This window comes from Triticum dicoccoides, chromosome 2A, assembly GCF_002162155.2.
Source record: "Triticum dicoccoides isolate Atlit2015 ecotype Zavitan chromosome 2A, WEW_v2.0, whole genome shotgun sequence".
In the NCBI taxonomy this organism is placed as follows: Eukaryota; Viridiplantae; Streptophyta; class Magnoliopsida; order Poales; family Poaceae; genus Triticum; species Triticum dicoccoides.
Window position 1 is genome coordinate 726,607,760 of NC_041382.1, and position 13,661 is coordinate 726,621,420.

The 13,661-nt window shown below is 47.7% G+C and overlaps 1 protein-coding gene across 1 annotated transcript; it reads left to right on the forward strand.

Moving 5' to 3' along the window:
• The first annotated feature begins 10,376 nt into the window (after positions 1–10,376).
• Positions 10,377–13,283, forward strand: LOC119356680 (adenosylhomocysteinase-like). Its single transcript, XM_037623659.1, has 3 exons — positions 10,377–11,155; positions 12,235–12,771; positions 12,866–13,283. The coding sequence occupies exons 1-3, from the start codon at positions 10,445–10,447 to the stop codon at positions 13,073–13,075; spliced, it is 1,458 nt and encodes a 485-aa protein (XP_037479556.1). The 5' UTR covers positions 10,377–10,444; the 3' UTR covers positions 13,076–13,283.
• The last annotated feature ends 378 nt before the right edge of the window (positions 13,284–13,661 follow it).

The window sequence follows — 13,661 nt, forward strand, 5'->3', positions numbered from 1 at the left end:
TATAACTAAAAAGGCACTCCAAATCCTAAAAACTGCAGTATAGGACCTATAAGTGCATGAATCAATATCCTCCACATAACAGAGGCGGATTGGAACATGAAAGAAAGAAAGTTTAGAAAACCCTAACAAATGTAAGGCTAACAAAGTCTACCACCAAACACTACACATGCAATCTAAGAAACCCTAGCACAAGGCCTCGAAAAAGATTTGGCTATCATTCAGACAAAAGCTCAAAAATAGATGAGGTTAACATCCCACTAAGCATCAACATGCGCACAGATTGGATTCCAACGAATCAGCTATGAATTCAAGACCTCCAACGCCGCAGCCTAGAAAGCAGAAACCTTGCAAAGCATCTTTTCAAGTGGCAGTCCTTGGTAGTTTACAATCTCTCAGGCATTCGGCCACTAGACTAACGCCTATAATTGACGACGACGCCGTCGACGCTTTCTCCGACTGGACTCGAGGTAAAAGCGACAATACTTCCAGGCCCTCATCGGTGACCAAGCAGCCCTCTGGAGTCTGACACGCAGTTGACGACGATGCCGCCGCCGCCGCCGTCCTGTCTGTTGTGGCTTAGCATTTGATTCGTCATGCGAGGGAGTCCCTTCCTTTGGAGGCTCTGGACCCCGAGGTAGCAGCGACAACACTTCCAGGTCCTCGGTGTTGCGAAGCAAGGCGGCGACCGACGGGGCCGCATCGTCGGTGACCAGGCAGCCCTCGAGGGTCAGCTGCCTGAGGTGGCGCAGCTCAAGCAGGACGCATGAGAGCACGCTGCCCCCCTCCACCAGAATCCACCTCGGTTATATCGTAACGGTTCTTAGGCGAAGCCCTGTTCCGGTAGCAACATCATCATCGTCATCACGCCGTCGTGCTGACGAAACTCTCCCTCGAAGCTCTACTGGATCGTGAGTTCGCGGGACGTCACCGAGCCGAACTTGTGCAGATCGCGGAGGTGCCGTACCTTCGGTGCTAGATCGGACGATCGTGAAGACGTACGACTACATCAACCGCGTTGTCATAACGCTTCCGCTTACGGTCTACGAGGGTACGTAGATGATACTCTTCCCTCTCGTTGCTATGCATCACCATGATCTTGCGTGTGCGTAGGAATTTTTCTTGAAATTACTATGTTCCCCAACATTTATATCTCACAAGAACAATACACTCAATACATCAGAGAAAGATACTAACCATGATATTCTTGATTGTGTTAGTTGGAATCATGACATGGACGAAAGGCACACACTGCAGGAAATTGCCCCCGAGTAGACAACGGAGGAAGTAGCAGTTCTGATGGTTGCACACCAACTTGCGCAGCAATACAGCAGAAATAGCATACTCATAGTTGGCATCGGACAGGTTTTCAAAAGCTATAGAAAAAGAAAAAACACATCAGATAAACAGTCTTGCAACTTGAACAATTAAAATATCTAACATTCATGGAAGTTTCAAACAAACATTGAGATAGCTTACCAACACAAGGCAGAGGGAGGATTCTATCACCACCACGGTAGGTTTGGATCTTCACATCAAAAGTTAGATGGTCCAGCGTAAAAACAACACGATCTCCAGCACGTAGGCCGTAGTCATGGGTGAACTGAAACCAGGAACTACCAACGAACTTGTTGTAGTTTGCTCGGTGCTTGAAAGTGGCTGGGTAAGTCCTGCTTTCAAAAGTAAGAAGTTCAGGCTCCGTCTTCTTGAACTGCAGAATCCTAGCCTCCTCTCTCTGCTCCTCAATATACTCAGCTAAATCATTTCTCACATTGCAGGGGATGTACTGCAAACACAATTAATATATAACTCAAATAATCAACTCACAAGAATAAACAAGCTACTCTAATAAAATACTAAAAACATTAACTAGTAGCCACAAACATAAAATGCAGAAAGATAACATATCAACCAAGCACTTTACAATTATAGAGCATGATGGTTTGCAAGAGAAATCAATAACCTAACAACTAGTAGACACGAAACCTTTAGCACAAAGTCAAAAACATTTGGCATAACAGTTATTCGCACCAAGCCAATTATGCTACACAATACTTCAAGGTATAAGACATGAAAACATGCACATAGCCATACATGCATCAGTTGATCATAGCATACACATAAATTAATCAAAAAGAAAAGGAATGCCTCAGTAAACACATACACATAAACTGATATATGCATAAAATAAAATAATCCTATAAATGAAAAGATAAATACTACTCACCATCCTAATCAAGCAAATCTCATCAAACACAACATCAAATAATTCCTAATCTAGATGGGTAACTTAAAAGAAGATAAGATACATAAAAAGAACCTCGCTAATCTTGACTAAATCTGAACAAATTGATACCATATGAAACTAAACTTGCACGAACAAATTGATACCATATGAAACTAAACTTGCAAAAATTCCTCAAAATAGCAAACTTATACATTAATGCTTCAACTATATTTGCAACTTAATAGCACAATCAACCCAACTAGAATAAAAACACAATTTACTAACCATGTGCCTAACGCAGTCCTGATCAAGAACAACATCAAAGCTGGCCACATGATGGCCACCAAGTGCACCTGGCACGCACGGAGCACCCGGGCAACGACACACAGGGCAGACCATTCGTGCAACAAACAGAATGATTTTTTTGACAGATTAGGAACAAATACAATAAAATCATACTACCACTACTTACAAGAATGCTCATAAATAATTGGATTCAACAACTTCTTAAACTAATCAAACAAAAAAACAAAGATATAAGCATTTGGGATAAAAAAGATCAAACCTTATACGCTCAACTAAAACCTACCCTACTTCATATAACTATCAATGATTGTACACACACTGTAAACAGAAAAAAGGAATCATCTTTTCATTAAAAAATCCCTTAAAACACATATGCAACAACAATATATAACTAAAAAGGCACTCCAAATCCTAAAAACTGCAGTATAGGACCTATAAGTGCATGAATCAATATCCTCCACATAACAGAGGCGGATTGGAACATGAAAGAAAGAAAGTTCAGAAAACCCTAACAAATGTAAGGCTAACAAAGTCTACCACCAAACACTACACATGCAATCTAAGAAACCCTAGCACAAGGCCTCGAAAAAGATTTGGCTATCATTCAGACAAAAGCTCAAAAATAGATGAGGCTAACATCCCACTAAGCATCAACATGCGCACAGATTGGATTCCAACGAATCAGCTATGAATTCAAGACCTCCAACGCCGCAGCCTAGAAAGCAGAAACCTTGCAAAGCATCTTTTCAAGTGGCAGTCCTTGGTAGTTTACAATCTCTCAGGCATTCGGCCACTAGACTAACGCCTATAATTGACGACGACGCCGTCGACGCTTTCTCCGACTGGACCCGAGGTAAAAGCGACAATACTTCCAGGCCCTCATCGGTGACCAAGCAGCCCTCTGGAGTCTGACACGCAGTTGACGACGATGCCGCCGCCGCCGCCGCCGTCCTGTCTGCTGTGGCTTAGCATTTGATTCGTCATGCGAGGGAGTCCCTTCCTTTGGAGGCTCTGGACCCCGAGGTAGCAGCGACAACACTTCCAGGTCCTCGGTGTTGCGAAGCAAGGCGGCGACCGACGGGGCCGCATCGTCGGTGACCAGGCAGCCCTCGAGGGTCAGCTGCCTGAGGTGGCGCAGCTCAAGCAGGACGCATGAGAGCACGCTGCTGTAGTAGGCCACTGAAAGGCGCAGGCAGAGGTCAAGACGCGCCAGCTTTTCGCACCGGCCGATGAGGGCCATGACCGGAGCAACTTCCGGTGATTCTTCGCCGCAGTGGCCATGGCAGATTTCAATCCTCACCGCCGCGACGGCCAGGTAGTTTGCGACGACGATGAACGACGACTCGCGAGGAGGAAGGCTGCCTTTGTAGTGCAGCGACCGGAGATAGGTGGTGCGCAGCTCGACGGCGGTGGCATTGTGGCAGCAGATCATGGCGAAGCTACGCAGCCACGGGCTGGTCACCGCGATCTCCTTGACACTCGGGCACTCCTCCAGCGTCAGGTCGGCGAGGCGCGGGCAGCTCGAGAGCAGCAGCTGCAGCAGCCCATCCCGGGCCGTGACCCTGTCGAGGTGGAGCGTCTCCAGCGAGACCATGTCCACGCTGCCCGGCAGGTCGAGCGCCCAGCACGACAGGCGCAGGCGGCGGAGCGTGCGGCAGCGGAAGGTTTGGCGCGGCGTCACGGTGTACATCAAGGAATCGTCTCGGTCCGGTGATCCGCGGAACGGGCAGAGCGGGTCCAGGGCGGCCTCATCGTACCTGAGATCGATGTCGAGGTCCTCGACGCCGGAGGCGACGGCGGTGGCGATCCACTGGTCGAGCAGGTCGTACGGAACGTGGAGGACGCGGATCGGCGTCTCCACCCCCTTGCCGAGGATCGCGCACGCCACCTGGTGGTCGAAGCAGACCTTGAGGTCGGCCCGCCCGCCTGTCTTGGTGTCGACGAGGTCGACGGCGGGGACGCCCTCGTGGACGTAGCGCCACCGGCTGGAGAGCGCGCTGGTGCGCACGGCCTCGTCGGTCACGAGGTGGGAGAGGACGCGCACGAGCGCATCGTCGGGGAGAGCGCTCAGCCGGTCTCCTCCCGATGCCATCTTCGACGCCCAGATCAGATCATCGGATGCCATCTCGATGCCTGCCTATTTACGATTCTTAAGTCGGTTCCAACGGAACCCGCAGATCGACGGCTCAATTGTCAGATCGGATCCAAACCAGAACAGCCGGGCGATCGATCGAGCCATGGCATCGCCGTCGCCGGCGGCGCGCGCGCCGAGGGATCGCCTGAGCGACCTCCCGGACTTCTTGCTCGGGAACATCCTCTCCTACCTCCCCACCAAGGAGGCCGGCTGCGCGGCGGGGCTGTCCCGCCGGTGGCGCAACATCTTCTGCAACGTGCACGCCATCTCGTTCGAGGAGCGCGAGGGCGAGAGGGCCAAGGACTGGGACACCTTCTACTTCGAGGCCGAGGAGAGGAAGAGCTGGAGCGGCGTGATCCTCGACGACGTCTGCTCCGCGCTCCTCTGCCGCCGCCGCACCGCCGGCACCCACGTGCCGCTGCGCAGCTTCCGCTTCGCCTTCGACAACTGCCACCACTGGAACGCCGTGCACGTCGACCAGTGGCTCACCTACGTGCTGCGGACCAACCGCCATCACGAGCTCCACCTCGACCTCTGCTTCTGGCTCGGCCGGATCTGCCAGCGCCGCGGCGCGACGGCGGGAGAAGCGTCCGGCGGCTCATCTCGAGCTGCCCCCGCCTCGTCGACCTGACGCTGCAGTCCATCGACCGCCTCACCACCGTCTCCGTCCTCGACAAGCGCCTCCGCCGGCTCGCCATCCGCTGCTGCCACAACCTGAGGACCGTCCACATCGACGCGTCAGAGCTGAGGTCGCTGGACTACTCCGGCGCGGCGCCCGCAGAGTCGCTCCTCTCCCTGCACGGCGCAGCAGGAATACCATCCTGCACCGTCAACTTCTGCCAAGCACCGGCCTCCGAATCAGAGCGCGACAGGTTCATAATCTTCATGGAGAAGATCTCTGCCGCGAGGCACCTGCACCTTCACCACCAACACTTGCCCTACAGCTGCTTCGAGGGCTTCCCCTCCTTCTCCAGCCTGACGCGGCTGGCGCTGCAAGGTGCCCTTCTGATCCCCGGCGTGATGCGCCGGATCCTGGAGCAGGCGCCCAACCTGGAGATCCTCACGCTGCTCATGGAGTTCGCCGCGGTTCCCGAAGGGCTCGCGGCCCCCGACGAGTCGAGCTTCGCGGTGCCGTGCTTGCGGAGCCGGGTGAAGGAGATCAACATGGTCCACTACCAGGGTGATGCGCTGCAGAGGATGATGGCCAGGCTCTTGTTCCGGAACGCGCTGGTTCTTGAGAGGATGTGCGTCGTGTTCGTCAAGGGGCCGTTCGCGTTGCAGTATCGGCTCAAGAAGGAGATCGAAGGCTGGATGGTGGCCGGCCACGTCGAGAAGGTTTTCCTTTGATCGATCGGTTTAGGTTTGCTTCCATGGAATAATTGCGCTCTAGTCCCATGCCCACGTTATGTGTTGCCGAGAAATAGCTTGTGTTTAATAAAAACAGGTTCGGTTGTGACGTGAGTTTTATCCGATACAGTATACACTAGCAAATATGCCCGTACGTGACTCAATAGCCCAATACATGAGCATCCTCTATTTTAACACGATGGCTCATCATGTTGCCACTTATCTTTCTTCCGACCTTGTGATGATGGACGTGATGTCCACATGATTGCAATGCATTTTCGACATGATAAATCCCAAGGCAATGAACTTGTCACTGCATTACACACTTATCATTGTATAGCACAAGAGAATGTTTAAACCTGAAATCTAAAAAGTGCTTACGCGCTTTTTAGTCGAACCGAGCGGCCGGCTCCGGGCCGCTCGATCTCGCTCGCGTGTGGGGCAGGTGCCACCTGGTCGGAGGCTCGCCGCTGCGCTACCGCTGCTCCTTGCCTCCCTCCTCATGTTGATGTTGGCATTAAATGTGTTCACACTAGTCCCATCAAATAGAGAAAATAGATCCACATACTTTTATTTCAGAGTTTCAAATTCTTTTAAAGCCGTATCTTTTAAACCACGCGTTGGAATTCAGTTTCCTTTTCACCGTTGGATTCATCGCGACGAGATCTTTAAAAGTAGATCCCGCATGGATATGTTTTGACGAAATTTTTTTGATGCCAACTTTGGTGCTATATGGTGCAACTAAAGTACTACATTGTGCAACTTTAGTACTACATGGTGCAACTTTTTTAAAATCAGTTGGCTTGTCTAGTTGTACACACATTGATGTTTTAGTTGGCTTATAATGTAGTCTAATTGCACGCACATTGATGTTTAGCTGCCAGAAGGACTAGTTGCACACACACATGCTCAGTTGGCTTATAATTTAGTCTAGTTGCACACATACTGATGTTTAGTTGGCAGGACATTAATTGCACACATATATGCGCAATTGACGCGGCAATGTAGTATAGTTGCACACACATTAATATTTAGTTGGCAGGACTATTGGCACATACATATGCTCAGTTGACGTGGGAATGTAGTCTACTTGCACACACATTGATGTTTAGTTGACAGGACTATTGGCACACACATATGCTCAGTTGGCGCGGGAATGTAGTCTAGTTGCACACACATTGATGTTTAGTTGACAAAAAGAATATTGGCACACACATATGCTCAGTTGGCGCGGCATGTAGTCTAGTTGCACACATATTGATGTTTAGTTGACAAGTAGACTAGTCCGTCAAAACATTACCCATGTGGGATCTAGTTTTGAAGAGCATGTCGTGAAGATTCCAACGGTGAAAACAGATCGCAATTCCGATGTGCGGATTAAAAGTTATGCCATTTTAAATTTCTAAAACCACAAATAAATGCATAGGAGAACAAAGTGCATGCACCGAAAAATATGGTTGTGTTGCTATTTAATATGTCGCGGAGAAATGGATTAGATGAGAAAGATTTTTTGATTAGGAAAGGGGACAAAAAAATTCTTTAAATAACCAGCCGCTCGCTAACCATACTAGGCGGCTGGGCGCCGGCTAGACGCACCCATATTTAAAACTTTAAAAATAAATCTCATCCACCACGAACTACTCCCAATGCCTAGATATATCAAGACTTTTCAAAAACTAATCAAATCCTAAACATAAAAGACTTTTAAATAGGCGAACAGTTTTTGAATCGGCAAACATTTTTTTTAAATTCACCAACATTTTCTTTGTTTAGACGAACATTTTCTGAAATACATGAATAGTTTTTGAATTCATGAACATTTTTTGACGAAGCAAACATTTTTTGAATCGATAAATTTTTTAAAATTGAGGAAAAATTGAAATTTGCAAAAATGTTGAATTTTTTGTAGTATTTTCTAAAATTTCATGGACATTTTTTAAGATTCGCTAATATGTTTTGAATGCACGATCATTTTTTCAAAATCATGAACATGATTTTATTTCCCAACATTTTTTTCAATTGTGATCTTTTTATAATTATTGAACAGATTTGTAAAATCACCAACATTTTTTGAAACCACTAAAATTTTATGTTTTTCAAACAGTTTTTAAATTCACAAATATTTTATGATTTCTCGGACATTTTTTTCAAAACTCACAACTTTATGAAATTTTTAAATCTCAAATTAATTTAAAGAAGAAAGAAACAAAAAGAGAAATGAGAAAAGAAAAGACAAAAAAGGAAATAAAAAAAGGTGCCATGCCCCACACGCTGGCCCATGAAGAGGAGATGCATGAGAAAAAATGAGTGAGAAAACTGTGGAACCTGGGGTTCAAAATCTGGTCTTCGGGGTTGGAGAGACGGGCTATAGCCACTATGCCGCCTATGTGTCTGTGATATATATTAGGTATCATCTCTATAAAACAACTGAGCACAACGGCGACTTTGGAAAGAAAAACGGAATCATTTTCTTCACTTATGGGTGGGATAGCGGGTAATTCATAGCAACTTCGAAGTCATTTTTTGGGCGAATGGTCAGAAGCACTCTTCCTTTTATTATTAGGTGTAGATTACAAAGAAAGCGGTAGTGTCGGGCCGACGGGAGCATGGCAAGAGGATCAATCGATGAGCGAACACACGCGTGTCCTTAGCAAACCTACTAATGTCCGCTGTGTCACGTTTGTCGACGAAAAAAATATTATACGCACGTCCTGGAAAATCAAATGATGACCCCTGGAAAATCAGAATTCAAAGCGCATCTCCCTCTCTTCCTCTCCTGACATCTATCTATCCTTTCTCTTTCTCCTCTGCCGAGCAATACTAGCACAAGCATTAGCAGCAGCCAAAGCACGTCAAACTGCTGGCACCATTCGCAACAACTTCTCCTTCCTTGCCGCCACTCTCCGCCCTGGCTTCTTGTCTCGTGTCCGGCTTCTCCCTAGCGCGCGTGGGGGTTGGGGTGCAAGAGAGGGCTTTGGTGGGCACGCGCCGAAGCCGTCAAAACGAGTCAGAAGTTTGCGTGGTCTTGTTATATTATCGAAGTTGTATGTCAAATTTTGTCCGATTCGGAGTCCGCTGGTTACCCGAACGTTTGAATATGAGACAATAATAGGCGATCTATATAATAAATGATTTGCTAAATAAAACTTGCAGTCGGGCCAACCACTTCCTTCTTTTCTGTAAGTCCAAGAGCCTCCTAAACCAGCCCAAAACTAGCCCAAACCCCTCCCTATCACCCCTACCTATTTAAGCAACACTCACCTTTCTAATCTAGCCTAAACCCTAAAATCCTTCTCAATTTCCGCTCCTCCCAACCCCAACTGTCACCTCACCACCCAGTTCCCTCCCTCTCAGATCTGAAAGAGAGAGATCCCAACCGAAACCCTACCCCCACCAGCCGAAAAAATATGATGGTGTCATTCCACCCCTCAAATGTAAGCTTATATATGAAAAATGTGCCAACATTTTTTCGAAAAACACCGCATGCATACCATCGGTCCTGGGGGCCTCTCGACCCCTGATGCAAAATAGGGCTTTCTTAACCACCTCTGTTGTATATGGTTGTGTCAAAGAATTATGCATAGCTTCTGATACATGTAGTATGACTTTGTTCAGCACATCCGAATTTGGTTCAACTACTTCGATAGTGAACAGAACTGCAAATTAATCTGAGATGAAAGGATTTAAAAATGGCAAACCATCATGCCAAATGCCTTGATCATCCTTTAGGGACTCTTTGATACGCGGTATTCTAAAATCATGGGAATTGGAAAAAAAATAGGATTGCAATGTCATGGTCATCTCAATCCTAAAAGATCTTTGATTGTTTGATTGCATTATAGGAAAAACAAAGAATTCTTTCAAAGAGGTTTGCTTGGATGCTAAACAACCTATAGAAAATAGTACAGAGAAATCCATAGAAAAAATTTCTATTCAATCAATAGTATGAATCAAACAACTAATTTGAAAAAAAAAAGATCCTAAGGATTCTAATCCGTGGAAATTCCAATGAAAATTCTTTGAATCAAAGGAGTCCTTAGTTTCTTTATCATATTTCTCTTCCTGCGTTCAACAAAGTTCTGAAAGAAATTGGTATTTTTGTCTCCAAAAAGTATTAATTCTGTCGTATTATTATAGTAATTTTGATTGTAGGTTTAACTAAGAGGGGATCAATAAACCACGGAGGGGAATAAAATGTTTCGATTCGTAATTTTGCCAGCCGCCAGGGTTGTTCTGACAAATCATCCGGTGGTTTCGTGAGGCGTGGCGCTGACCGTTGATACACAATTGAACGGCCTGGATTGGCCTAGCCCATTTCCACCGGAGCCGCTCCCCATAAAACCCTCCTCACCCCAAAACCTCTCCCATCGCCGCCTCCTCCCACCACTCCTCTCCCTCCTCGGCAGATCCAATCCACCAACCTCCTCTCCTCCATGGCGCTCTCCGTGGAGAAGACCGCGTCCGGCCGGGAGTACAAGGTCAAGGACCTCTCCCAGGCCGACTTCGGCCGCCTCGAGCTCGAGCTCGCCGAGGTCGAGATGCCGGGCCTCATGGCCTGCCGCGCCGAGTTCGGGCCCTCGCAGCCCTTCAAGGGCGCCCGGATCTCCGGCTCCCTCCACATGACCATCCAGACCGCCGTGCTCATCGAGACCCTCACCGCGCTCGGCGCCGAGGTCCGCTGGTGCTCCTGCAACATCTTCTCCACGCAGGACCACGCCGCCGCCGCCATCGCCCGCGACTCGGCCGCCGTCTTCGCCTGGAAGGGCGAGACCCTCGAGGAGTACTGGTGGTGCACCGAGCGCTGCCTCGACTGGGGCGCCGGCGGCGGCCCCGACCTCATCGTCGACGACGGCGGCGACGCCACCCTGCTCATCCACGAGGGCGTCAAGGCCGAGGAGGAGTTCGAGAGGTCCGGCAAGGTCCCCGACCCGGACTCCACCGACAACCCCGAGTTCAAGATCGTGCTCACCATCATCCGCGACGGGCTCAAGACCGACGCCCGCAAGTACCGCAAGATGAAGGAGAGGCTCGTCGGCGTCTCCGAGGAGACGACCACCGGCGTCAAGAGGCTCTACCAGATGCAGGAGTCCGGCACCCTCCTCTTCCCCGCCATCAACGTCAACGACTCCGTCACCAAGAGCAAGGTATACCTCCTTCCCTGGTTCCCATTTTCCATTTCAGATCTGATGCTCTATGCCAGCGAGCTTCTACTTGTTTGAGCATCATGTTTATGTTGTAGATCTGATTATTTTAGTATTTAGATCTTGTTGTTGTTGCGTAGTTTAGATGAGGCTTAATGGTGAAGCAGCGTTGGGGTATTAGACTAGATCTGTATCTTCGCCTGTGGGTTTAGCAGTGTCTGTTACGCTGATTGTCAACTAACTGACTACTCCACATGCCGGCGTCGGTCTGAATCTGATAATAACATTAGTCACATGTTTTCTGAGTCTGACGGCGATGGAGGGTCTAAGTATAGAATAATCTGCGTAACAAATTTTACTATGTGGCTGCACTCATATTAGTGTGAAGCACTGCTATGTCATGCACTGAATTATGTGATTTATTCTCTGTAGTTTGTTTAATGTACTCTTGTTTCGTTTTAATCAAAAGGTATAATGAAAGGACATGTTAACCTTGCTAACAATTTGTGTTTTAATAAAAAGTAAATTCTAATCTACTCCCTCCGTAAACAAATATAAGAGCGTTTAGATCACTACTTTAGTAATCTAAACGCTCTTATATTAGTTTACAGAGGGAGTACGTTTCTTCTGTATATTTGTCTTTGCTTCCAGTGTTTGTTAGGCTGGTTGTTAAGTGTTAACTAACTACTAATAATAACATATTAGTTGCATGTTTTCTGGATCTGACGGCCAGGGAGGGTCTGAATATAGAATATCATTTGAGCACGAGCACTACGACATACACTGAATTATGTGATGTATTCTATTTACTTGTTTGTTTAATCAATTTACTCTTGGTCTGCTTTAATCAGAAGGTAGAATGCAGTGACACATTCACCTCGCTAACAATTACTAACCCATTTGTTGTAAAAAACACTAATCTCAGTTTACAACCTTTACGGTATGCCATGCTCGATTATGTGATTTATTCTGAGTAATTATTTGTTCAGTGTACTCTTGTTCTGTTTTAATCAGAATTTAGAATGCATGACATATTCACCTTGCTAACAAATACTAATCTGGAGTATGTTTCTCGTCGACAGTTTGACAACCTTTACGGTTGCCGCCACTCGCTCCCTGATGGTCTTATGAGGGCCACTGATGTTATGATCGCTGGCAAGGTTGCTGTGGTCTGCGGTTATGGTGATGTTGGCAAGGGCTGTGCCGCCGCACTCAAGCAGGCTGGTGCCCGTGTGATCGTGACAGAGATTGACCCCATCTGCGCCCTTCAGGCCCTGATGGAGGGCATCCAGATCCTCACTTTGGAGGACGTTGTCTCTGATGCTGACATCTTTGTGACCACCACTGGAAACAAGGACATCATCATGGTTGACCACATGAGGAAGATGAAGAACAACGCCATTGTCTGCAACATTGGTCACTTTGACAACGAGATCGACATGAACGGCCTCGAGACCTACCCTGGTGTCAAGCGCATCACCATCAAGCCTCAGACTGACCGCTGGGTCTTCCCTGAGACCAACACTGGCATCATTGTTCTTGCTGAGGGTCGTCTGATGAACCTTGGCTGTGCCACTGGCCACCCCAGCTTTGTCATGTCCTGCTCATTCACCAACCAGGTATGATCAATGTGTAGTCAACTGTTAACTAGTATTGAGTTCACAACTGATAGGACAACCATGAGTTAGCATCCAATTTTGTGCTTTGCTGCAGGTCATTGCTCAGCTGGAGTTGTGGAAGGAGAAGGCCACCGGCAAGTACGAGAAGAAGGTGTACGTGCTCCCCAAGCACCTCGACGAGAAGGTCGCCGCCCTCCACCTGGGCAAGCTGGGTGCCAGGCTTACCAAGCTCACCAAGGCCCAGTCTGAGTACATTAGCATCCCAGTCGATGGTCCCTACAAGCCGGCGGCATACCGGTACTAGCGGCTGGCCTGAGCCTGAGAGGCGCACGGCGACCTATGAGTGAACTATCCTGTTTTCCTTTGCACTATCTATCTAGATTTAGGCATGTTGTCTATTAGGTGGAGGATTTGTCATGGTTTGAGACTGGTGAGGGTGTGGTGGATTGCTATTGCCCAGAAATAATAGTGTTATTATTTTGGTTTAAATGAGGAGGTGTGTTTTGTCCTTCTGATTCTACATGTCTGATGCTCCGTCCATGGACGTGACAAATCTTTTGCCTCCGTTTCGGAAAAAGAATAGTCCGTGAGTGGTGTGATGTGAGTTACTGAGCTCCAAGGGCAGATAATATTTACATATAGCTGGGGGTTTGTTTATGTGCGCCAGTTTTCAGGCGCTCATTGTTACACACAACAAAAAACGTCTCCTATGGCTAGAACTCAAAGCCTTTGTGTAAAGGACAATAGAAATAGCGAGCTTTTCTATGTTGACGCTATTATTAGATCGTGTTTATGCGCCTACAGCGGGAGTGTCGGCGCTGAAGAATGGAATGGAACCGGCTGATCGCTAGGCTGCTCAAGGATTATCTTCGAGTCTGACTGTCTCGATA

What these genes read in the sequence shown, in the direction of transcription:
- LOC119356680 (XM_037623659.1), top strand. Translation starts at nt 10,445, where the DNA reads ATGGCGCTCTCCGTGGAGAAGACCGCGTCCGGCCGGGAGTACAAGGTC. An exon ending in ACTCCGTCACCAAGAGCAAG is followed by an intron (nt 11,156 to 12,234) that starts GTATACCTCCTT and finishes TCTCGTCGACAG; the next exon opens with TTTGACAACCTTTACGGTTG. An exon ending in CCTGCTCATTCACCAACCAG is followed by an intron (nt 12,772 to 12,865) that starts GTATGATCAATG and finishes GCTTTGCTGCAG; the next exon opens with GTCATTGCTCAGCTGGAGTT.